General features: G+C 38.7%; 1 protein-coding gene across 1 annotated transcript in view; it reads right to left on the bottom strand.

Annotated features, from left to right (window-relative positions):
- FREM2 (FRAS1 related extracellular matrix 2) overlaps positions 1-24,873 on the bottom strand; it is a 147,884-nt gene that overhangs the window by 41,292 nt on the left and 81,719 nt on the right. Inside the window, exons 5-6 of the mRNA XM_060080003.1 lie at positions 24,151-24,276; positions 22,821-23,072 (exon numbers count right to left, since the gene is read on the bottom strand). Coding sequence (XP_059935986.1) covers positions 22,821-23,072; positions 24,151-24,276 — 378 coding nt within the window. The remainder of the gene's footprint in view (positions 1-22,820; positions 23,073-24,150; positions 24,277-24,873) is intronic.

Below are 24,873 nucleotides of genomic sequence, written 5' to 3'. Positions count from 1 at the left end.
TAACTGCCTAGTTTCTTACATCATGAATAAAAAGAAATGGTGTGGCATTAGCACCTCTGTATCTTTTCAGTGTGGTTGAATGAGAACTGAAAAGAATAATCATTATTGTTATTTCAATTTCTCAATACCTTGTCATACGTCTCTAAAACTTAAATATTATTTATAATTATTACCATTTGTACAGAATCTTATGTAATGTGAACGATTTAAAAATTCTTCAAGCAGTGAGTCGAGTTATAGATAATTGCTCGAGATAATTGGCAAGAGTTTCCTTGACCATTTTAATGTGTAGGTAATAAACTAGTGAAAGGAAGAGAAAGATAAATGGATGAAACTGTCAACAGTTAAAGGATACCTATGCTAAATTCAGAAGAATTGCTTGTTCTTGCAAATTATTATCATTTATGAATAAGATTTTAACTCACCTCTCTTTGGTAAGATGCTTATTTGTTTGTTTTTATCTAGGAGCTTGGTTTCTCTTAAAAGTTAAGTAAACGGTAGACCTTTGTCTATTAGTTTTGTAAATATCCATATTACAACTTCAAGTAGATCAGAAAGAAAAAAACTATTTAATTGTGTAATCAGATTTTAAATACACACCGTGCCTTGTAAGTTCACAATCTTAATAGAGAAAACAGTCAGTGGCTGGTATTACTACCTGGAATGAGACAATATCAAATAAAGTCATGTAGCCCACACCCACAAAATACCATACAACAGTCATTCGTCACCACTCCACCAACCACAGGTGACACGGCAGAATGCACGTTTATTCCCCCAGCAGAGAAAAGAAAAGTTATATACAAATAGTGTGAGGGAAGCACAAGGGAGGTTTTTAAATTGGCCACGTGAAATAGTGTGAATTTCTTAAGGGAAGCCAAACTCTACTCTCTGTATCCTTTGTGGTGTTAATACTTTTAAAGAAAGGGCACAGATCAAGGCATTGCCTACAGAAGAGTCTGTTTTAGTTCATTAAACATTAATATGCTTTTCAAGGTTGGGAATACTTTCAATACAAACAACACAGATAGAATCATGTCTATTTCTTGCAAACATAGTTGATGAGGAGGCTTGGCAAGCCGTACAACACACACACCTGCAATGAAGACAAAGGGAAAATCATTTAAGTTTTTCCCCACAGGGAAAAAGTGAACTTTTTTCCTTCGCTGAGTCTGTGGTGTCTAGATTGATGTTTACCATTACTTTGTGTCTCATGAGATGAAAGGAAGAGGTGCCAGTAGTAATTGCTATCTGGAGCCAAATCTTATTTACTCACGTGTACCTGGAACATTGGTCAAGTAGGCTTTGTAGCTCTAAGATGTTTGCTTAGAATTGAATAAAAAAAAAAAAACCTTCTATGCCATCTTTTGGTTCAGTGCTGAAAATAATACAAAGGAACCTCCCTAAATGATTTCCAATTCAGATCTCTCTTCTGAGTTTTGGACCTTGATAACTGGCTGCCTACACAACCCCATGCCATGGGCACCTCAAGGTAAACTCTCAAACAGAGGCAGAGTCACCACCACTGCCCACCCCCTGCTTTCTCTCTATGTCACTGCCACTACCTTAGATGCAGCCAGCATCACCAGCCATTGAACTCTCCCAACTGCAACTTAGCTAGCTAGGCTCTTAACCAGAGGCCATCCTCCAAAGCAAATCTCATCATGGCAATCCCTTTGCCGAAAGCCTTTCAATGTTTCAGCGCTCTTAGGGTTGCTAACAGACTTTTAAACATTGGTTAAAAACACTGGTTTGTAAAACACTAAACATTTGGTCTCAGTTTGCCTTTTAAATCTCATTTTGGCCGCCTTTCTACCCCCAAATCCAATGTCTTGAATGTCTTAAATGTGGCACTCCCCGTCTCTGCTATACCACTGCCATTGCTTTGAACACACTTCCCTCCTCCGCACAGGATAACTCCGGCTCCTTTCAGATTTCTTTTTATTTTTTGGACGCACCACGCAGCTTGTGGGATCTTAGTTCCCTGACCAGGGATTGAACCCAGACTCCCTGCAATGGAAGCGCGGAGTCCTAAATCACTGGACTCCGGGTTTCAGTAGAAGTCACTTGTGCTGGGGAGCACCCTGTCTTCCCTCGTCAACCCCGCCCCCCTCCCCTGTCACCTCAGGCTTGTATCCCTCACTGTCTCTGAGCTCTCTAAGGGGAGGAATTAAGCCTCCTTTACTCACTGATGTTTTCCTAACACTTAGTGTAATCAATGTCTGGCCGTAGATGCTCAATGAACGTTTGTGGAGGTAATGAACATCGTGTAAAATAGGATCACTGATTTGCCAGAGCAAATGAATAAATATGTCTTTGTGGTGGGTGAGTTAGAAGACCACCATCCTTAGCATCAGGCAGTGGGAGTTACAAAGCCTCAGAAGGAGGATGAAGTGCTTGTCTTTGCAGTAAAATGACTGTGGAGGGCTGACCTTTGAATCTGGAGCAGGTCCACAGGGGCAAGGGAAGCCCACCACAATGAACTCCAAGAGAAGGGTTTTTTTTTTTTTTTTTTACTTTCACTTTTTAAATACTTTGCCTCCAGGCATTTCCAAGTTGGATGTGCATTAGAATCAGCCAAGAAGATTTAAAGATACAGATGCTTGTTCTCACCTCCAATTTATTGAATCATAATTCCCAATGGGTTCCCGCAGGCACCAGTGTTTTCTCTTTTTCCTTTTCTTTCTTTCTTTCTTTCTTTCTTTCTTTCTTTCTTTCTTTCTTTCTTTCTTTCTTTCTTCCTTCCTTCCTTTCTTTCTTTTTTTAAGTTGACTATATTTTTTAGAGTAGTTTTCAGTTCAGAATTGTTTTCAGAGCAAAACTGAGCAGAAGGTACAGAGATCTACCATATACTCCCAGCCCCACCCATGTATCTCACCAGTGCTTTTGAAAACCTCTACAGGTCTCAGCAACCTTCAGGTTGTTTTAGCTCATGTCAGTGTCTTTAGCAAATAATAAGTAATGGATAGATACCACACTAATTGTTTTGATTTCAGTATCTTACTTCATCCTTACAGCCACCCTATGAGGTACGTACTACATTAGTCCTCTTTTCACAGATAATGAAACTAAGGATTAGGGAGATTAGGAGATTTGCCCAAAGTCACACATCAGGGAAATGGTGGATTAGGACCCACGCCTAGATAAAATGTGTGCCCTTAACTAAGCTAACTAACCTTAACTAAGGCAACCATAATACTAAAGATTGTCACAAAATTTTAATGAACATAATTTTTACCCTGAATTCAATGTATGGAGGTTTATCATATAGAAATGCTAACATAAGAGTACAAAGATACATACACAAGTATGTTGTACTTCATTTGTACTCAGGCGCAATTGAAAACAAGCCCAAAATCCCTCAGAGGGGGACTGGTTGAATTACAGTTCATTCAGAAAATGAAACACCAGGCTAAGAAGTTGATTTTTTTCTTTCCTTTTTTTAGGGTAGAAAAGCTAGTGAAGACATTGACGTCTGGTTAAAGACAGGTCTGTGATTTTACACCCTCTATTTGGCTTTGTCAGCAGCAATGATAGATTAAAAATTAAAGATAGCATGCCATTTCTTTTTGGTAGCTTTGAAGACTTTCCCTGTATCATTATTATGCTTGATAAGGAAAGGGAAAGCTATGCTCAAAACAAGATAAGCATCTCTGTGAACCAAAAACGTAACAGAACAACAGGACATCATAGTGGTGAGTGGAGCCCAAAGCAAATGGTTCTGCTGGCCTCTTAAGTCTGCACAGAGGCTGTCAATCAACACTGGAGTCATAGAAACCAAAGGAAAATGGAACTCAAGAGTGAGGGCAAAATCAACATATTTTCAGCCATTAAAGATGAAGAGGTTTTCTTACCTATAGATGCACACTGAGAAATTGCTAAAAACACAGAAGAAAAGTAAAATCAAATGGAGGAAATGGATGCAAGACACTTTGCTTAGCAATCAATAAAATATGCTGGTAAATCCAACTATTGATTGCAAGCATAAACAATCATGGTAACTGATATTTTCAACTTAATGCTGAAACTGAAACTTGAGACAACAGAGAGGAAGTTATAAACAGACAAATTCAGTGGGTGTCTAAACTATTCCGTGTCCTTGTCTTTTTCAAGAGAGTAAACTTTGTTAGGCAGATAGTAAAGTATCTTCATTAAAATTATGAGTTGCCACCAAAAGGACAGAAACCAGTAGAAAATAAAAATCACAAAGGATACGGAAAACTTTCTTGGCATAACAAGAAGCTGTGAAAGAGGGAAAAAAATAAAGGAAAAATCCATATGCTGAAACCCCAAATAAAAAGCCCAAATATATTGCCATAACTAGAACAAGGCAAACTGCTTAACTTTTCTTATTTAAAACAGATGGGCTGGATCAAAAAACAAAAAGACAAACAGACATAAAAAAGTAGCTGTAAACAAAATTCGAGGAAAATATGAAAACTACAAGGATGTAAGAAGGCTATGTTAAGCCAAGAGGAAAAAAGCAAGGCAGTGTAGCAACATTAACAAAAGTCCAAATACAATTTAAAGCAAATTCATTAATACAGAGGAATTCTACATAATACAAAACAACTGCCAACCAAGATTATCTGACATTCTTGAATTTGTATTGAAATATATAAAGCAAAAATGGACGATTATAGGAAAATATTGATTAATCTACGATTTTAGTGTTTTTTTTTGTGTGTGTGTGGTACGCTGGCCTCTCACTGTTGTGGCCTCTCCCGTTGCAGAGCACAGGCTCTGGACGCGCAGGCTCAGTGGCCATGGCTCACGGGCCTAGCCGCTCTGCGGCATGTGGGATCTTCCCGGACATGGGCACGAACCCGTGTCCCCTGCATCGGCAGGAGGACTCTCAACCACTGCGCCACCAGGGAAGCCCCAGTGGGTTTTTTAAATCTTACAATGCTCAGAAAATGATAGATGAGGCCAAATAATTTAGTAGGAATATTAAAAAAACATCGCAACATAATCTTTGTCTACAGCATGTATGTATCCCTGCCCCCCCAAAAACAAAAGATTGGTATCCAAAATAAATTAAAACTTTTATAAATCTACAACAAAATTTTAATAGCAAATGGAAAAATTGAAAAATTATATAAACATTCAAATCTCAGGAGAGAAAACTTTCACTGTTATATATAAATAATCTTAAAATGAGATATTATTTAATATTCGTAAGATTAGCAAAACCCAAATAGTTCAACAATGTGTGGAAACAGACATTCTCAGATGCTGCTGGTAGAAAGGCAATTGATTCAATCACTCTGGAGAGATTTGGCAATATCTGGTAGAATTGAACGTGCACATCCAGCATGACCCATCAATTCTATCTTTAGGTATACACCCTAGAAAAGTTCCATACATGTATATTCAGGAATATTTACAAATATGTTCAGTGCAACATTATGTATACATACAAAATCCAATGTCAGTAGGGCAGTAGGGGAATGGATAATTAACACTCATCTAAATTCATCAAAATAACCAGATCTTGAAAACACGATGCTGATTTTTTAAAAAAAAAGCAAGTTGAAATAGATATTTATCCAATTTACGATCATTGCTACTTTGGAGGACCATGGTAGTTGAATGGTACTAGAAGGAAACTTATGTTTTATGTCTAATGTTTGATTCCTTTAAAGGACCTGAAGCAACTATGAAAAATAGAACACTGGTTAATTTTAGATAGAGCACACATTATGCTGTATTATTTTTGTACATTTCTGTAAAGAAAAAAAATTTTTACATGGTAGTTATAGAATGGTATGCATAAAATAATTCATGTTGTTCATACACATATTATTGATGCACAGAAAAGTAAGAAAGAATATATATCAAATTGCTAACTGGTTATTTCTTAGAGATGGGATTATGAGGAAATTTTACCTCCTTTGCTGCACATTTCTTCCACACACTAATTTGCTAGATATTTTAATTTTTTTCCCCCAAGTAGCATCTATTACATTTCTAAATAGGAAGAAAAAAATTAGATTAACTTCCTTCTATAAATAACATCTTGTAAAAAATTAGTTTTAAATAATTTTGACTGGGTCTTTCCCTACCTTTCTTTCAAAAAATATGTAAACACACATTCTTAAGAAAGACCTAATATTTAGTCTCTAAAAAGCACTTTCAAAATTCTTGTTGAAAAAAAAAGGTCAAATATATGTTTGAGTATATATCAGTTTAAAGGCATGTTTTGACATTTCTTTTCCTTGCCAACTATAATTTTCTCAGAAAGAATAAAGAAAAGTCAGGACATGTCTAAAATGCTTATAACTTAAGGACTGAATCTTCCCAAGATTTCAGCTGAGAATACGTGGTGAGCCTTTCCCAAAAAAGATACTGTAATCAGAGATTCTACTGTCAATCTAGTTTCACTCCCAAACTCTGATTTTGCCTTTTTCAGGGTCGATACAAGTTTAAAATAAAATTTAAATGTTAAGGTCATCAGAGTTTTCCACCATCCAGTAGCATTTGAAGAAGGCTTCCTGAATATTCTTTATTCAACAAATATTTCTGAGAACCCATCTCTAGCAGAGTGTTTTTAAAACTCTTTTTTGTTTCTATCCTATATGATATCACATCATATAAACAAGGGAGAGGAAGGAAAACTGGTTATAATTCTCTAACTGATTTCTCAACTCAATGGATTCAATTTACAATTTCCTAAACAGTACTCTTTGTAGCATCTAAAACTGAATGTAATGATAAGTACTAGGCAAATAAGAGATATCTTGCATATGTGAAAAAGATATTTATTATCTCATGAGTGGGATAGAAAAAGATCTGAAAACAACTTAAAAGCTCATCAATATGGAATTTTTAAAATACGTTACAGCCACACTGTGGAATACTATGTAGCCAGTAAAAAGAACCAGTAGGTTTATGACACAAAAAGCTTTTTGTGTCATACATTGTTATGTGAAATAATTATAACATAAAATAATATGCATAAAATAATCAAGTAGAATAACAAACATTAATTGAGTGTTTTCAGTATGCCTGAATTGTTCTAAGTGCTCATAACCCTTTGAGGTAGGTATTATTATCATCTCCACTACACAGATAAGGAAACTGAAGTCCAGGAGTTCCAGATCAATAGCCAATAAGTGGAAAGGAAGTCAGACCTCCTCCCTCTAGAATATGTGCTTGTTGTCTCTTCACTATAACAATAATTACTTCTAATGAAAGTAAAAGAAAATGTGTGCATGTAATTGTGTGTACAGAAAAGCCACACATTGTACTTAAGTGACCTCAAGGGAGAGGTGTGGGTCTGAAGAGGGAGATAAGATAAGACTACTGCCATTTAGTTTATGTACTTCTCTATGGTGCTCATGTAATAATTTTGTAATGAAAGTATTAATACTAAGCAAGAACTAATCTGCATAACACACCTCTATTAAACATAACCTCAAAATATTAGATTTAAGAAAAATATTTATTACAGAGTGGAAAGTCTGTTCTCTCTTGTTAAAATCTTTAAAAAAATTTTTTACTCTTAACAGATTCTGGCATCTTTACCAACTTGCTGCAGCATTTCTCAATGGTGTGGATGAGTATCCTCTCTAGGGAACTGAGAAGTTATTGCATTTTCCAAAAAATCATTATCTAAGACTCTGCAAGGTCCTGCAAAGTGTGTCTTTCCATTTTCACAACTAACCTCCTCCCAGTTGACAGCTGTCAAGCAAGTCCTGCAGCTCATACTTCTCACATGGCGCTTTTCACGCTGTATTCACATGACTCATTCACTCACTCATCTCCCTCATTAGACAGAGACCTCCCTAAAGGCGGAAATCAAGTACTACTGTTCATCCATAAACTCCAATGAGAAGCATGGAGCCTGACATATGAGGTCATAAAATAATGTGTGGAGACATAAGCTAAGACTGATACTGCTTCCAGTCTCTAATCCAAAGTAATCATCATTATGGCTCTAAAGCTCATCTTGTGAAAACACACCAATTAATATTAAAGCTAGTGCAAGAGTAATACTATGATGTAATATCTACTTTTACTGAGTGTCTGCCTCTTCAGGTCACATCACAATCTCTAGAATCTTTGTTATATTACCTATAGTGCTCCCAACAGACTTATAATGTCATTATTTTTATCTGCTGTTTACAAAAATGAAATTGAAACTTAGAGAGATTAAATAATTATCTCAAGGTCACATAGCTCATATATAGTGGAGGCAGGATTCAAATGTAAGTTTCTAAGACTGCAAAATCTGTGCTTTTTTCATTATGTAGTACTTTCTCTGAAAATGATTAAAAAATGGAAAAGTGAGCATTTTTAGAATATTTTTCTTTAAAGAAGTGTAATGAGAGTCTGTAAAGACAGAGACACAATATTCCATGTAAGAGAAAAATTAGAATATGTTATAGATCAGTATTCCTCAGTTGTGAAGGTAAATTTCTTCATTAAAAAAACAAGAGCGCACCATTACAGGAAGAGGGAAAGAAAATTAAGATGCCACCTTATTCTTAAATTCTCCATTCATTTAAAATTGTTACTGCTCCCCAACTCACCAATCAGAAGGCATGCATGTATAGTTTTATTCCTGCAGACTAAAGTGAATTTCATAAAATTTCCGAGTCTGCAGAGACTTTGACATCGGGGTGATTTATGTGGGAATCCCAACAGCTGAACGAAGAAAGATTACAGCCAACATGGTGTCAAACACAACCTGTGTGAAGTCTCAGGAATAAAAGCATGTGGTTGACATTCAAAAAATAAATAACCTTGACCACAGACTCTTCAATAACCGACACTTGAAACATGCCTGCAGGTGGCAAAGGAAGTGCCTCCAGAATAAATAGCAAAGCTGTTCCACTCCAAGCTGAGGGAGTGTGTTCCTTTTTTGTAAGAATCCTCCTTCCCTGTTCTTCCTTGTGAGTATTACTCAGTAGCAGTGGCCAACTCTGCTCCATTGCTTCTTAGCTACAACCTGAAAAGTGGTCCCAGAAGTCTTCCATCCTCTTGCAGTTTGATGGGGAAAAAACACAGGAAACTGTCCTACAAGCCATGAGTGCAAGTCCCCTTTCAGTCACTTCTGAAATGCCTGACATTGGGGAAGTCAACCTGTTTGGTTCTTGGATTTCTTTTTTTTAAATTTTTATTGGCATATGGTTGCTTTACCATGTTGTGTTAGCATCCGCTGCACAACAAAATGAATCAGCCATACACATACAGATATCCCCTCCCTTTGCGACTTCCCTCCTATTAATGCACCCCAATGTTCATAGCAGCACTATTTACAATAGTCAGGACATGGAAGCAACCTAAATGTCCATCGACAGAGGAATGGTTCTTGGATTCCCGGTCTGCAAATGGAGGAAACCCAGTTCAGCTGTGCGAAGTCAGATCACAAAGCTTTCGGGTCTGTGCACCTTCTTCCTAGTCTTCTCGGATTGGTGGTTTTCTCGTGGATAATGATACTAGCTTGCAGCTATTTCTCTCATTCAACATTTTATCTACGCTGTCTTTATTTTTTATTGAAAAGAAAACAGTTGCTTCCTCTCAAGGAAAAATAAGAGTTAAAAAACCATTCTTTCTCATAAATGGTTTGCACACTAAAGAGAAACCATAAACCCAGATGATGAAAGTGTAGGCATTATGATTTTCATGTGACTTCTCATATTCAGATAAAATGTACTCAGTAATATACACGGGTCCTAAGAGAACATCGTGTTTAATCCTTTAGATTTGTGTTCATTTATAGAGGATGAAATCTGTCTAATATTTTTAAAAAGTGAAATTAAAAACAATAGAGCCATATAACCTCCTGGGATAAAAGGAGCATCCCTGGGCTTCCCTGGTGGCGCAGTGGTTGAGAGTCTGCCTGCCGATGCAGGGGACGCGGGTTCGTGCCCCGGTCTGGGAAGATCCCACATGCCGCGGAGCGGCTGGGCCCGTGAGCCATGGCCGCTGGGCCTGCGTGTTCGGAGCCTGTTCTCCGCAACGGGGGAGGCCACAGCAGTGAGAGGCCCGCGTACCGCAAAAACAAAAGGAGCAGCCCTGAGTTAGGGCTGAGTTGTGTGAACTAAGTGGTTAAAAGTAGCTCAGGGACTTCCCAGGTGGCCCTGTGGTTAAGAATCTGCCAGCCAATGCAGGGGACACGGGTTCGAGCCCTAGTCCGGGAAGATCCCACATGCCGTGGAGCAACTAAGCCCATGCGCCACAGCAACTGAGCCTGCACTCTAGAGTCTGAGAGCCACAATTACTGAGCCCACGTGCCACAACTACTGAAGCCCACGTACCTAGAGCCTGTGCTCCACAACAAGAGAAGCCACCGCGATGAGAAGCCCATGCACCGCAAAGAGTAGCCCCTGCTTGCCGCAACTGGAGAAAGCCCGCGCGCGGCAACGAAGACCCAACACAGCCAAAAATTAAAACAGAAGAAAAAGAAAAAGAATACAGGAGGAAAACCAGGTTAGAGCAAGAACTACTGCTGCTCTTTATTTTTTTCTTTGATTTGCTTTGATTTCTTTCAGAAGCTAAGGCACTAGGGCCATGGTTACTTGTATGCTTATATTACTTTCACTGTTTCAAAAGAAAAAGAAGAAAAGAAATGAATTCCACACATAACTTAATTATTGGGTCTCCCATAATTATAACACAAGGGTTTAATGGAGTTTCCCTATTCACAGAAATGTCAAGGGATATCATGTTTTGAACAAGGTAATGAAGTTGTCCTCAGAGAATTAATCAAACATCTCCTGCTAACAGTTTATTTGTCCTCTCAGTATCTTGAAGTAGGTTCAGTACATAGTGCTATTAAGATGTACTGACATTTAAAAAAACTTCAAAATATGTATTCTGGACCAATGTCAGTTAAGACATGCAAGCTAGATGCATTGGGAGGATAACGATCCCCTGGAAAGTGGGTATAAATCTCTGTACTTCTTTCAACCCTGTTGTGTAGTGTAGATAGTATTTTACCAGTTTACTGAGCTGGAGACCACGCACCACAGATTCACAAGTGTAAAAGCAGCATATATACTATTTATAATTTTATTTTGTACTTAGAGTATCACCTTGCAGCACTGAGATTGTGAAGGACCCTATGGCTTTGGCTTTTTAAAGCTTTCCCTGGCAGTGAGTGTGGTCCTGAAAATTATTCCTTTGAAGAAGTGTGATTCTTGAACAACAAAAAAAAGAAGAATGAGCTTCTTGTTGGCATTTTGACCAGAATTTCAGCTTTGTGGCATCCTTCCTGAGACAGTGAAACAGATTGTTTGTGAAACACCCTCAGGGAAGTTGAAGCTGAGATACATTTCAGCCCTATGAAGTGTAAAGAGAAAGCTTTTTTTTCTCACAGTGTCAATATTCTGACTTTCCTGACTCTTTTATTATGAAGTACTGGCTAATAAAGCTCTACCAACCATTTAATTTCTTTGCCCAGGACTGTGTTTAACTCAGTGACTGCTGACTTGCACTGTGATTTGGCTCACCCAGACAGTGCAGCTGTCCTTACAATGATGAGACTGTCACAGCCCAAGGGGACATGTGACAATGCACATCAATTTCTGGGCTGCCAAATGCCATGACTCAAGTCTTTTTGATTCTTTGTGTGGCTTTCCCAGAACCTCAGGTCCCACTGGATGCCCCTTTGAAAGCACCCATTGCATGTGGAGCCTGGTTTGATCAGCTGCCATTTTTGTATCTGTTTGCCTACTTCCTTGTTGGAATCCTCTATGGATTGGGCCTGTCTTGTTCATCACAGTGTCCTTGGTGCTTTGGGGGATGCCCACTACTCAGAAGGGGGGCTACTAAGTGCTATACGGTGCTGATGTATATACATATGGAGTGAGGGCAGGACAGATCCTCCATCTCTTTTCCCCTGGCACAGCATCTGGTGCATTAGAGATGCTCAGCAAACATTTAAAATAAATAAATGTCTGAATATATATTATTTCAGTTGTCTGTTTCACTACGGCAGAATGAAGACCTGTGTCTTAGAGAAAGGATGCAGCGATGCTTTATGTCTCTAGAAGTGCGAAGGGAAAGTTTTATCCATAATTTTAAGTGCCTCAAATTGTTACAAATGGCCTAAAGAAAAGAGGTGGTTTTAGTTTTAGCTACATCTTATAATCCTAATATAGATTATTATTGTGATTACTTGTAGCATGATGTAGTCCACTATTTTTATTCAAATGATATTACCCGTATACTTTACAGGGTAATCTTGTATCTCTTGAGGTCAGTAGCAAGTTTCTTGACATCTATTAAAAGAAGATTTAAGGCCAATGACAAAAAGAAAAGGTATGTATATGACTTCTAAACTAGGAATAAAGGGAGAGAAAAAGAGATTCAAATGTCTGCTTCAGTAAGGCAGAACGAAGACCTGCTTCTTAGGGAGATCATAAAGCCTGTCAGCCTCCTGTGAAAGGTAACATCTACCTGTGCAGAGGAAGTAAGGTATACAGAGAACAGGGAGGCCCATTCAAGATCTCTAATTCGAGAAGAACTGTTTCCGGTTGGTGACAAGTTTCTTAGGGAAGCAAACTAACAAGTTTCACATTTCTACAGTGACCAACTGACATGCCAACAGCGTCAGAAAATAGTACATACATTCCAAAATGTTTTTCTTAATTTTTCATTCTAATACAATAAAGGAGATGCTGTTGTCTATTTAGTAATGGATTTTTATGAAGTATATGTTCTCAGCAACAGACCATAAGTACATAGTGCATTGTCTGGACTTACTAAATAAATACACAGACCTCTGTGATTTCACTGCAGTATTTCAGACTTTGGCCTCTCTTTACATTATGGAGCATGCAGGTCAAGACTGTAAGTGTTCTGCTCTCAGCCAAGTTGCAGTTTTGGTTTATCGGCATTTTCTCTGTGCTTTATAATTTCAACAAAAGAATACACTAGACCTCTGTTGCTGGTGAATAATTTGGAATTTCCGATGCTATTGCTAACATTTACTAAGAGATCTTTTCTAATTATTCAATCTCTTATGAATTTTATTGTTTTTGATTATAGTATCTCTTTTAATAATTTTAAGCTTACAAACTCTGAAGTCTAGTATCTGAGAAGTTGCTTCTCAGATTTATGTGATGTTTAGCACTAACATGGAATTCACCTCTGACTGAGATCTTGAGGTTCCTATAACATGTGTAGTGGTCTGCTTCCAAGGTCTGAGTGATAATAAATCAGCAATATTTATCCTTTGATGTCTACAAGATGGTATTATATGGCCAGCGTTCACTCTCCTGTGTGGAAAAGATGGGAATCAGGCAGATAGTGTTACCATGAAAAAGACAAAACAAACACAAGACAGCATTTATCCATAAGGACTTGACAAGACAGCCCAAACCCAGTCCTTCAGAAGGGAAACCCTTCCACTGGACAACTTGCTAAATGATGTGGAAAAGCAATGCTTTTCCTTGTGCAAGTGAACTACCAGACTTCATCACATGTTCTCTTAATGATCCTGGAGGAGCTATAATTGGTAAAATGTGAACCAAAATAATTCATGTATAAGTTAGCCTTATGTCTACAACTGTTAACATTTTAAGTATTCTAGGGTCCTCAAGTCTGCATGCACAGAAAAGGATACAGTTTGTTTCATTTCTATTAGCATGCCTCATGCTATTTTTGAGTATTACAGTGTAGAATATCTATTAAATATACATGCTGCCAGTACAGTATGAAGTGGGCAGCATAGCGGTTGGTGCCATGGACTCTGTGGTCAGCCTGGCTAAATGCTTCTCAACTGTTTGACCTTGAGCAGGTTACCTAACTGCTCAAAGACAATAAAACTGAAGCATAACACAACCGGCTCATAGTCTGTGTGTCTGTGTGTTAAATGAAATCATTCAAGTAAGAGGCTTAGCACACCTGTTATTGTTATCATATATAATAGTTATAATATGATAGTTATAGTTACAATAACTATATATTATACTTATTATTACATGACATATATGATATCTATGGAGCCCTGAAAAATAGAGACATGAGTTAGTTTAATACTGCAAACAGTATGATCCTATTCAATATTGTAACCTTAATATCTTAGAACTACCCTAGCAGACAACATATCTGCAAGTTTACGTTCCATGTACTTGAGAGCTTATTGCTGGGTGAACTGTCCCTATGTCCTGGCACAGTTCCCTGTGCTCACTTTCTGGGGAGCCATAAGGTCATTCTTCAATGTAAGTTATACAAAACGGCGAGCTGTTCTCATAAAGAACTCTGGAGCCTTTGCCTTTTCTGGTAATAGCAGTGAATGTTTTCATGCGACTGGCAGCAGAGATTCAAGTGGCTGCTTGCCAAGCTCGTGTGTGTGCAGAGGAACAAAGCTCCGAGTGTCTTTCCTGCTGTGAGCAGTATACTGTATCAACAGTTTCAAAAAGATCAGTTCACAGCAGCAGAGCAGCAAGTTCCTTTAGAGCCGGTGACCATAACAGGTTGAGTCAAACGTACCCCATTGCTAATGAACCCACTCCAGCAGCCTCGGACCCTTGCTTACTTGCCTTTATTTTAATTTGTGTCCCTGTACCCAAGCCCCACGTGGAGCCGTTCCCTATTAACAGCTGGCCTGCTGGGCTGTGAGTTCAGCCAGGTCCAGAATTAAGAAGAGAGGACTGGGGGTTGGGACCCTGTGGGTCCTCCCAAGGCCAAGCCTGGGAAGTCTCCCTTCTCTCTCCCCTCCAATTCATATTTAGTGAACGACTCACTCATTCACATTCACCAACGCTCTTTTTCTTCCTGCCCTCTCCCCTTCACGAGTTTGTTAAAAATGAATTAATCTTGGGCTTCCCTGGTGGCTCAGTGGTTGGGAGTCCGCCTGCCGATGCAGGGGACACGAGTTCATGCCCTGGTCCGGGAAGATCCCACATGCCGCGGAGCGGCTGGGCCCGTGAGCCATGGCCGCTGAGCCTGCGCGTCCGGTGCCTGTGCTCCGCAACGGGACAGGCCACAGCAGTGAGAGGCCCGCGTACCGCAAAAAAACAAACAAACAAAAAAAGAATTAATCTTGTAATTTCGAAAGCCCTCTCCTGAAACCATTACAATTAAAAAAAATGATGTGAAGTGACTCTATATCACAAAATGGTTTATGTTTAACCCAATGGAGGTACAGAACGAGGGAACTAAACCACACTATTTTAGTTTTAAGTTATTTTTAAAATCCGTTTGTTTTAAAGACCTAAAGGTGCACTTGTTACCTGACAACTCCAATAATATACTTCACTTTGTACATTTCCACAATTTTCTTGTAATGTAACAAGTGACACTTAATTCCTATTTGCAACTAAGAGCCAAAACAACCTGCACATTAACATTTAGTAGAAATATACTCTAATAACCTTTCATTATTGAACTCGGCATATTTGAACAGAATGTCTCATCTTCTCTCAGCTTCCTTTCCCTAGACTGGTTCTCTCTCTTAACTTCCTGTTAATGAATGGTTCCTCCATTCTTTGAACCTGTCAAGCACACACGTTTTTAGACACATGTTTTTAAATTTCCCTCCTTACATGAGGTCCAAGTCTTAGCAAGTTTGATTCTCAGCAGTAGGTTGTTTCCTTTCCAGTCCCAACGTCCTCACCCTACAGGTCCCCACTTCCCTTTTTGGTTCCTATTCTGTTCACTTACACTGCTATCGAATTAATAACCTCCAAACATCGCTCTGATTATTGCACTCTTTTTTTTTTTTTTTTTTTTGCAGTACGCGGGCCTCTCACTGCTGTGGCCTCTCCCATTGCGGAGCACAGGCTCCGGACGCGCAGGCTCAGCGGCCATGGCTCACGGGCCCAGCCACTCCGCAGCATGAGGGATCTTCCCGGACCGGGGCACGAACCCTTGTCCCCTGCATCGGCAGGCGTACTCTCAACCACTGCGCCACCAGGGAAGCCCTAGTTGAGCTAGTTTTTAAAGTGCTCTCATACAGATGCTATTTGGTCCTCATGAAGATTCTGTAAAATAAGAAATTCAGGTGATAATACACTCAAATGAGGAAAACAGGTACAAGGAGACAAGTGGATTGGTGAAGATTCCTTGACTAGAGAGCAGCAAAAATGCATCCACAGCCCAGATCTCCTAACACCTAATCCTGGAAGTCGGGCAGTGAGCCTTTCTCAGAAAAGGCAATGTGGCCAAATTGGATTGCCCTCTGTTCCCATGTCTTTCTCTCCCTCCTGCTTTCACGCATGCAATCTTGGAATACTTTGCCTTATTCTCCATTCACCTAAATCCTTTCCATATGTTAAAGCCTTTATCTGTTCCTCCTCTTGACTCACAGAGTGGTCACACAATTGTTTTTAATCACACTCTGCCTTCTTCTGTCTGCTTTGTGGTGTTTCAAATTATTCCCGAAATAAATTATTCTCCTTTAACCTTTTATGTACTTAGGTTTTTTTTTTTCCCAAATAAATTTTAAGCTTTCTGAGATCCCGGCCTCTGTCTTAAATGTCTTTATAGTCCCCACCCGTTACACTTAGTAAGTGCACAATAAATATTTGCTCTGTGTGTGGTATGTGAGATTAAATTTTTTTTTTAATGCAAGACATTTCATATGTTTTCCTTTATCTTATTTTCGTTTTCAAAGGGTGTAATATCTACATCATTCAACTAGTATTCTTCCAATGTGGAAAAATGGATATAATCTTTATTATATTCAGCGAATTCTTGCAATGCCTCCCCACAGACCAGAAACTCATTAAACATCCATTAGCTGTCCCTGAATCCTTAGCATTATCAACTACATTAGATAGTCTGTTAAGGGCTTCAGTGCATTAATATTCTGAGCAGTCAGAACCTCATTTTTCCATTTCTTGATTTTTTAATATTTTTCTAACCCAAGCATACCAAATGCAGAATGTAACTTTGCTTTGTCACGTTGTTAGTTGAACTGAGTTCAGCCGTTCCTTACAAAGACTGGCCTGGCATTATTTAATTGGAGTTTACACAAATGCAAATAATAGTATTCAAGAATAAAAAGGATGGTAACCAAGCCTTTCAGCTCAGTACAAATGCGTAAAACCTATTTCACCCACACATCATACCATGATGTATTTTTCTAGCACCAGAGATGCTTTCTTCTCTATGGTACTCCTGCTGTTGAGAAAGCTTTTCTGATGTCTGGAAGCTTTTGAATGGCACTGAATTGAGCTACGTTTACTACAGGGCTCACCATGCTATGCTGCCTTTTACATGTCTCTGGTTTATACCTACTAGCATGATCATTTTTCTAGGGGCGTCGAGGAAGGCAGCCACTTTAGTGAAAACCCCTGTGGGTGGGCACACAAAAGCTGAAAATGGATTCAGTTTAAGGGTTCCTTAATTAACTTCCAAAGACTGACAGCGAAGATTAGTGAAACACTGTTAGCACTGACTTGATACTCTTCCTAAGGAACAAATGCTGTAGTATTAAATTGTAACCTTTACTGAAGTAGTGAGGACTGAAGCCATTGATGTTCAGGATATCTGCACAGAATGAGACCACTGCTCTTGTATCAGCCTGTTGTTCATGTGTAAGTCTCTTCCAAACACAGTGAAGAGTTTAGCGGTTTCTTAAAGATGTAAGACAGGTTTAATCAGGACCTATTTCTGTCCTTTGAGCCCCTACTCTACTCTCATATAGTTAAGAGTACAGAGAAAACCTTTGGTCCCAGCTGAGATTTTCAAACGTTTGCACCTAAGAAACGTGACTTTCCATCCAGGTGTTGGTCCTTCACTCTGCAGCCACAGACATGGTATCCTATAATTTCACTGAGGAATAATCTAGCTTTGGAGAATCAATTCCTTTTTTAAAAATTCAGATTGCTTTGAGTTACAAAGTTATAAAGAATTTGTTTCTTTTTAGTCTGGGAACATTGGTCGGTGGACTTGTCATCTGGTGTGCCCATTACCACAGAAACGGAGACAGCCATCAGAGCAAAAAGTGTTGGAAAGTCATGAAGGATATTTCACTCAGATTGTGTAGCAGGCTTAAATATTTTCCGTACTCCAATTACATAAAATTTTAGTGATGGAGCAATTGGCCACCTTCAGAAACAACACCCCTCCCTTGACCAATGTTGACCTATATTTGGATTATTCTTTTCTAGATTCTATGACAATCGTATCCCTACAGTTATGTCATTAGGTATGACGTATTTTAATCCCTTTGATGAATTTCAGGATTCATTATAGCCTAGTGGAGAATCACATCAAATCTTAAATAGACCTAAATTTAGGACATATATCCAACACTTTGTGTCTGTGTGACATTAAGCAATTTTCTTAGCCTCTGTAAGTCTCATTTTTCCATCAATCAAATGGAGAAGATACCTTATTTTGAGATTTAACTGGATAAGTCATGTAAAGTCCTTTGTACGTATTAAGTGTTCAAATGTGACAACTGTTAGTAACTGTATTATGGCACCTGAATGAAATTGGACTTTCTCCCCATTAACCTGGGCATTCTTTCTTTCCATGATGAACTGGTGCAAGTCTGCATAGACAGTACTTTATGGGTAGCAATATTGTTTTCGCTTATAAACTATGTACATCGTAAGATTTCAACTTCTAAAATGAAAAAATATAGGAAAAATTAGTAAAATATAGGTAATACAGGTAAACTCTTCATTTTACTCCTGGAAACTGAGTTTCAGAGACAAAAGTTGACCCCAAAGCTCATAAGATATGAAGTATTCCAACAAAGATGATCACAAAGCAAATTTCTCTAAAATAAGTTTTAGGTTTATCTTTCCTATTATTTAAAAAACAAGTGAAATAGTTCCATGTTGAAAAACAATCCCCCAAAGCTTGGAATAGCAAGAGGAATTAAGATAATGTCCTAGCTTGCTGCATGTTAGACATTACAGATTAAAAATGTTTGACAGGGCTTCCCTGGTGGCGCAGTGGTTGAGAATCTGCCTGCCAATGCAGGGAACACAGGTTCGAGCCCTGGTCTGGGAAGATCCCACATGCCGCGGAGCAATTAAGCCAGTGAGCCACAACTACCGAGCCTGCGTGTCTGGAGCTTGTGCTCAGCAGCAAGAGAGGCCGCGATAGTGAGAAGCCTGTGCACCGCGATGAAGAGTGGCCCCCGCTTGCCACAACTAGAGAAAGCCCTCGCACAGAAACGAAGACCCAACACAGCAAAAATTAATTAATTAATTAATTAACTCTACCTCCAACATCTTCTTTAAAAAAAAAAAAAAGTTTGACAGCACTTAGGCCCCGAAACATGTTTGATCCTTAGATTCCTTTTAGCACTTTCTTTGCTGGATTGTCATACCCTTATACTAACTACCTTTCTCTTCACTCTTTCTCATCTCTGCTTAACATTCGTGAAATGGGCTCCTTTTAAAAAAATATGAAAATCGAGTAAAATCTGTCCATATCATAAGTCATATGAGGGCCATTTTTGCATGTCCTCTGAAGCCATCTTATCCTCTTGTATGACTTTTATTATTATCAATAGAGATAACGTGAAATTTGATGTCTCTAGTGCATAACTCTGTCCTAATCTCCAGACCTGTATCTCCATTTGCCTCCTCCATATCCAGCACTTTGAAGTCATGCAGCCTTTTCAAACTAACACGTCCTAAGTGAACCCATTGTTTTGTCCCTACACCAGTTCTACTCCTGTTTTGTCTGTCTCAGTGAACCGCACCACTCTTAACCCAACTGCCCTGTTGGAAACCAAGGTATCATTCTTTGGACTTTCCTGTCCTCTAGCCTTTCACGTCCAGTCAATTGCCATGTCTTGTCCATTCTTCCTCAGCACTATCTCTTGGATGCTCCCTGGTCTCTTCATCCTCATACAACCACCCTGTTCAAGCCGCCATCCCCTAGCACCCATATTTCTCCAACAGTCTTCAGAGCAGTTCAATCTAGTCTCTGCATTTTAGCCACAGCAGAGTAATATCTCAAAAATGCAAATCTGATTTTGTCACTCTCTTTATAACCTGTTAGAGTTTCTGATTTCTATTTCAATAATAAAACACAACTTCTTTACCTGGCTACCCAATCCTATCAGATTAACTCCTTGCCCAGCCAACTTCTTCTTTGTTATTCACTCCTTTGAGCTGTCGATTTGTGCTATATCCAAGCTTTCAGTTCCCTGAAACCATCACATGCGTTCAGCCTTTGCACTTGTGAACACACTTCCCTTCTCTCTTTGCCGGGTTACTCTGATATTGTCCTCAAATTTCAGCTAGGAAATCATGATTTCAAATAAGCTCTTCCTGAAAGAGAAAGATGTTCTTTCCTCAGCAGAGCGCTTACTACATTTATTTTATGCTTGCATGTTCACTTATCTGTGTACCCCCAGAGCCTGAAAAGTCCATGAGTTCAGAGCTCGTGTCCCCTTGTTGCTATTGCACTGAGAAATATGTGAGTACAGAGGTGCTTAACTCGTATTTTTAATGAATAGATGTATGAATGAGTGAAGTTTTGATTCTTAAAAAATATGTGCTGAAGAGAGGAATAAATATTTATTAAACTGCAATGTGACACTATCCAGAGATTCCATCTCTTGATTTACTCCACAAGGGGATCTTTAAAGTGGCAAGTTCCTTCTTCCAAAGCTAAATTTGTGCTGTACTTTATGAAGTTAAAATTTTACATTGTGAATTTATTGAAAGTAGAGGATACCACCGTATTTACTTATAGTTAATCGTGTACTTTCTGGTGAAGTTTTATGTTTGTGAGTCTGTTCCGTGTACGTTTGCCTTGTTCCCTTCATTACAATGAAAGCTTTCTGAGGGTAGGGATTATTTATTTGCTTTGTTTTATTTTACCCTTAGAAAACTTGTGGTGCTTCCCACAATGTAAGACGTTAATGAGACCTGAGTGATTAAAAAATAAAATGAAAAGTTAGAAGTGGAAGGGAAAGGAAAGGACAAATGGGAGAAAACAGAGAGGCGTACACAGGACTTCTGATCTATTAAACGGGGGCTGGGTGATTGCTGGTACCATTCCTGACAAACTCCTGGTCCAGTGTTTGCATGGTACTCTAATGCCTTAAAATCAAAGCCTGTGGCATCCAAATTCCCCAGTCCTCTTCTGGGGTGAAAAGCTTCTAAGAGCTTTGGCTACCCCACTCCTAATACCTCTTTAGCTGTCTACACCAGTGACTTGTAATGCTCAAATGAAACACTGATACTAATAAAGCATTTAACAAATATTATGTAGCAGTAGATACTATACCTATGGTTCCACAAACTTGTCACCACTAGGCACTTGTTCTAGAGGCAGTGACAGTGTGGAAAGGTCATATATGGGGCTCCGATAATACTAACTTTGCCACATACTGGCTTTGTAAATTCAAGTCAATCACTTGGCCTCTCTCAGCCTTGTCATATGTAAAGAAATGACATCACCCTTTACTCTTGAAAAGAGCTAGCAATGTACAAGTGAAAATACCTGGCACTTAATAAATAATAGTTTCTTTCTGAACCTTTATTTTTTTCCCATGTGCATCTTGTAACAATCCATATGGAAAAAATTTTTTTTGCCAACAAAACAAACTGAACCAAAGTAATCATTAAATGTATTTTCTATTTTAAAATTAAAGCTCTATCTTTCTATCTATATTAATAAAAACAGAGATATCTAGATAGCAGATAGGTGTTTAGGGTGGACTATTAATTATGTTCTGGCTGACATTCAAAATATTGGCTTTTTCTCTGAGATCAACTGAATTTAAAATAAAATTTCTGTATATTTAAATACAGAATAGAATTTCCTATTAAACCAGTCAACTAAAGCTACCGGACATTATCTAAGTTTAAGGTAGATGTAAGACTTTCTTTAAATCTCTCTTGATAAAATCATTTCTAATTTTCATTACTTTTCAGTAAAAAAAAGACATTATTATATATTTCACAGGATTGTTAGGAGGTTACTGTACAAAGGACCCAGCGCTGGGTTTGGAACAGAGTATAAGCTCACAAGACACGTTAAAGCCTTTTTAACTTAACTATCACTTAATCATCAAAGCACTTCCCGGGTAGGTAATTTTTAACTTCCTGAGTTTTCAGATATTTCGAATGACAGTCTTCTGACTCTCCTCCAGTTTGTGAACCAAAAGATCCACCCACCGAGTTTGTTCCTCTTTTTATCTACCATGAGGAAAATTCAAGAGGGACAGAAAAATATTCAAGTCCTGGGGTCCTATCTCTCAGTTTACCGCTCTCACTTTCATTACAAGATTACTCACAGTCTTTCCTCTTGTTCTCTCTTTTCTCACAAGAAAGCACAAACTGTTTTTTGAACTGTGGTGATTAAGACTCTTTTGCTCCTTTTTCTGCTCAGAAAGGGGGATTATTTTATGGTAATCAGGTTTCCCTCAGGAAGAGTAGTCCAGGATAAACCCTCCCCCTTTTTGGAAGCCTGTTGGACTCAATTTTCCTTATATTTATTACCTTCCTCGTTCGTTTAATAGCCTCGTCTGATGGGTTTCTTTGTTAAACGAGTTCAGACACGGAGATTAAAGTTACAAAACAGAAGCTTTTGCAATCAAAGCAAAACAAACAAACAACAAGATAAATTGTGTATTAAAATTGCTTCAATTCTTCACCAGGAAATTTTTAAAGTTTAATCACCTAATGATAAATGGTGCTGTAAAAGAAACTGTACACAGATGAAAACACATAGGTGTGACTTTGCCCTTTGAAAATACTGAATCATTAAAGACAAATCGATGGATGCAGCCAACTTAGAATCTTAATCGCACTATAAAATCAAGCATAAGATAAAAGTGCATGTGAAAATTCTTTTGCACCCTTATCTTTCTGTTTAGAAGGTTGTGCCTGAGGTTGGTGCGCCTGGTAGGAGGAATAATTTTGGGGTAAATTAATACTTACCATCGTCTTTGTCAGGGATGATTGTAACCTGAGCCCCTGGGAACTCTGATCCAATTCTCCCACCCATCGGCATGCTCAGGAGAACGTGGAATGTTTCCTTCTCCTCATACAAGGAGTCGTCAATTATAACGACCCGGCACAATTTTTCCCGCTCATCTTTGTCAAAGCGGATAACACTGGTGTGGTCCTCGGGCCGGGATATGTAATCAGAATAGGACAGCACTGATGTTGGCACAGTTCCTCTTGCCGTTCCTGGAAACAGAGAGAATCCAAAAGGGGTTTATGTATAACATACTACCAGGGTACCTCCAGAGACGATTATTTTCATATGCAGCATCTTCATGGTCCATCATATCTATGAACACCCCTGGAAACTGCAATAACTCCTCCACACTCTGCTAGCATCATGGGTCACCTTTATAATGGTCTCCAACATCTGACAAATAGTACATTTCAAGTGTTTTCTCCTCTGCTTCTTGCCAGAGGTCTTTTAAAACAACACAATAATACAGAATAATAGCTTAGTTTTCAAATGCTTACTGTGTGCAGGCAAAGTGCCAAGCACTCTACATGCATTGCTTCCGTAATCCTCTTAACCACTCTATTGGGCTTTACACGTTTGGTAACTGAGGTTTACAGAAGTCCAACCACTTGTTCTGGGACCCAGAGCTCAAGGTTGATCCTGAAATTTGCATTTTGACTGCTATTCTTTACTGCCTGTCAACTCACATATGTTAATGAAAATTTTAATGAAAGTCTGCAGTGTCAACTGCATTTATGACCTTTTCTTTTACATTCTTAGAAAAGTCTACCTGTTTCCTAGAAAGGTATCTAGTATATTAATGAGTATTATGTATTAATTTTAATTTTGTATTGCATAAAATCACCTTTCGGAGGGTGCTTACTCAATGAGCAAAACAAATGTTTTGAAATTTGGTTGCTACGAGTTTCAGACTAGTTTGAAATTAGTTTCTTTTCCTTGGGTATGCATTTCTTTGCCTCTTTTTTGGTTGTTGTTTTTAACAATAACCCCCTTCTACTTGAGCAGGCTTGAGTGGGAGAGGGGAGCTTCAACTTCTTATACCCCCAAAGGCCTTGAGTATTAAAGCAACCAAATGAATCAGAAATGTTTTCAATAAGCAGCAGAGTCCTTCCAGGTCCTCAAAGGTGCCATAGTGAAGGAAGACGTCCGCGTGCATGCTTTTTTCCTATTTGAAAACTGGACTAGTAAAGTATAACCTTCGTGACATAATGTTATGCCTCCAACATGTTAAAGAGGCTTATTTATATCTTTGCGGGGACATTTCAGTTCATTGGCAAATTGAGCTACCTTGCCGCGTATAACAGATCACCATCAACTCCCGGCTCACATCTCCACTTCTCCTGATGGGAATGAGCAGTTCACCAATGTCCTCCTCGATGGAGTATTCAGACTGGGGGATGAATACAGTTGATTCTAAGGAGAAAACAGAATTGTTTTTGTCTGAGCGACTTACATATGACATAATCCTGTGCAAATTAATTGCTCTCATGATTGATATTTTCCCCTGGCATATTCTGTTAGAATAGTGCAGTGTGAGGGGAAGGGGGGAAGACAGGGGAGAAGAAGCAGGTATAGAGTGTGTAGGCTCCGGTCTAGTGAATTCTTAACCTAGAAATAAACCCCAACATTGCTTTTATCTCCAGTAATTGCTTTTTTTTTTCTCAATTAATAAGTGCTGCTGACACACTTCCTTTAAATCCAATTTTGTTCTCTCAGGGAAGATCTCCACCTTCTGTTGGAGTAGTTGACTTTTAGACTTAGAAGAGGCCTCAGAAGTCATCTTGTCTCACCTCTGACTCTGATGAGGAAACTTGGACCCACAGAGTTGAAATTATTTGTCAAGGACTCTTACTGGTCGAGGCAGGACTACAACTCAGATCTTGTAATGTCCACTCTATTATTATTATTTTTTTACCCCAAGCGTGTTCCTTTTGAATGATTAATGATTAAAAGTACATACAATGCATTATTACTCAGCCATAAAAGGAAACAAAATTGAGTTATTTGTAG

The sequence above is a fragment of the Mesoplodon densirostris genome, chromosome 17 (genome assembly GCF_025265405.1).
Source record: "Mesoplodon densirostris isolate mMesDen1 chromosome 17, mMesDen1 primary haplotype, whole genome shotgun sequence".
Classification (NCBI taxonomy): Eukaryota; Metazoa; Chordata; class Mammalia; order Artiodactyla; family Ziphiidae; genus Mesoplodon; species Mesoplodon densirostris.
Note: the sequence above shows the minus strand (reverse complement) of the source record. Positions and strands in the feature narration are given on the sequence as shown.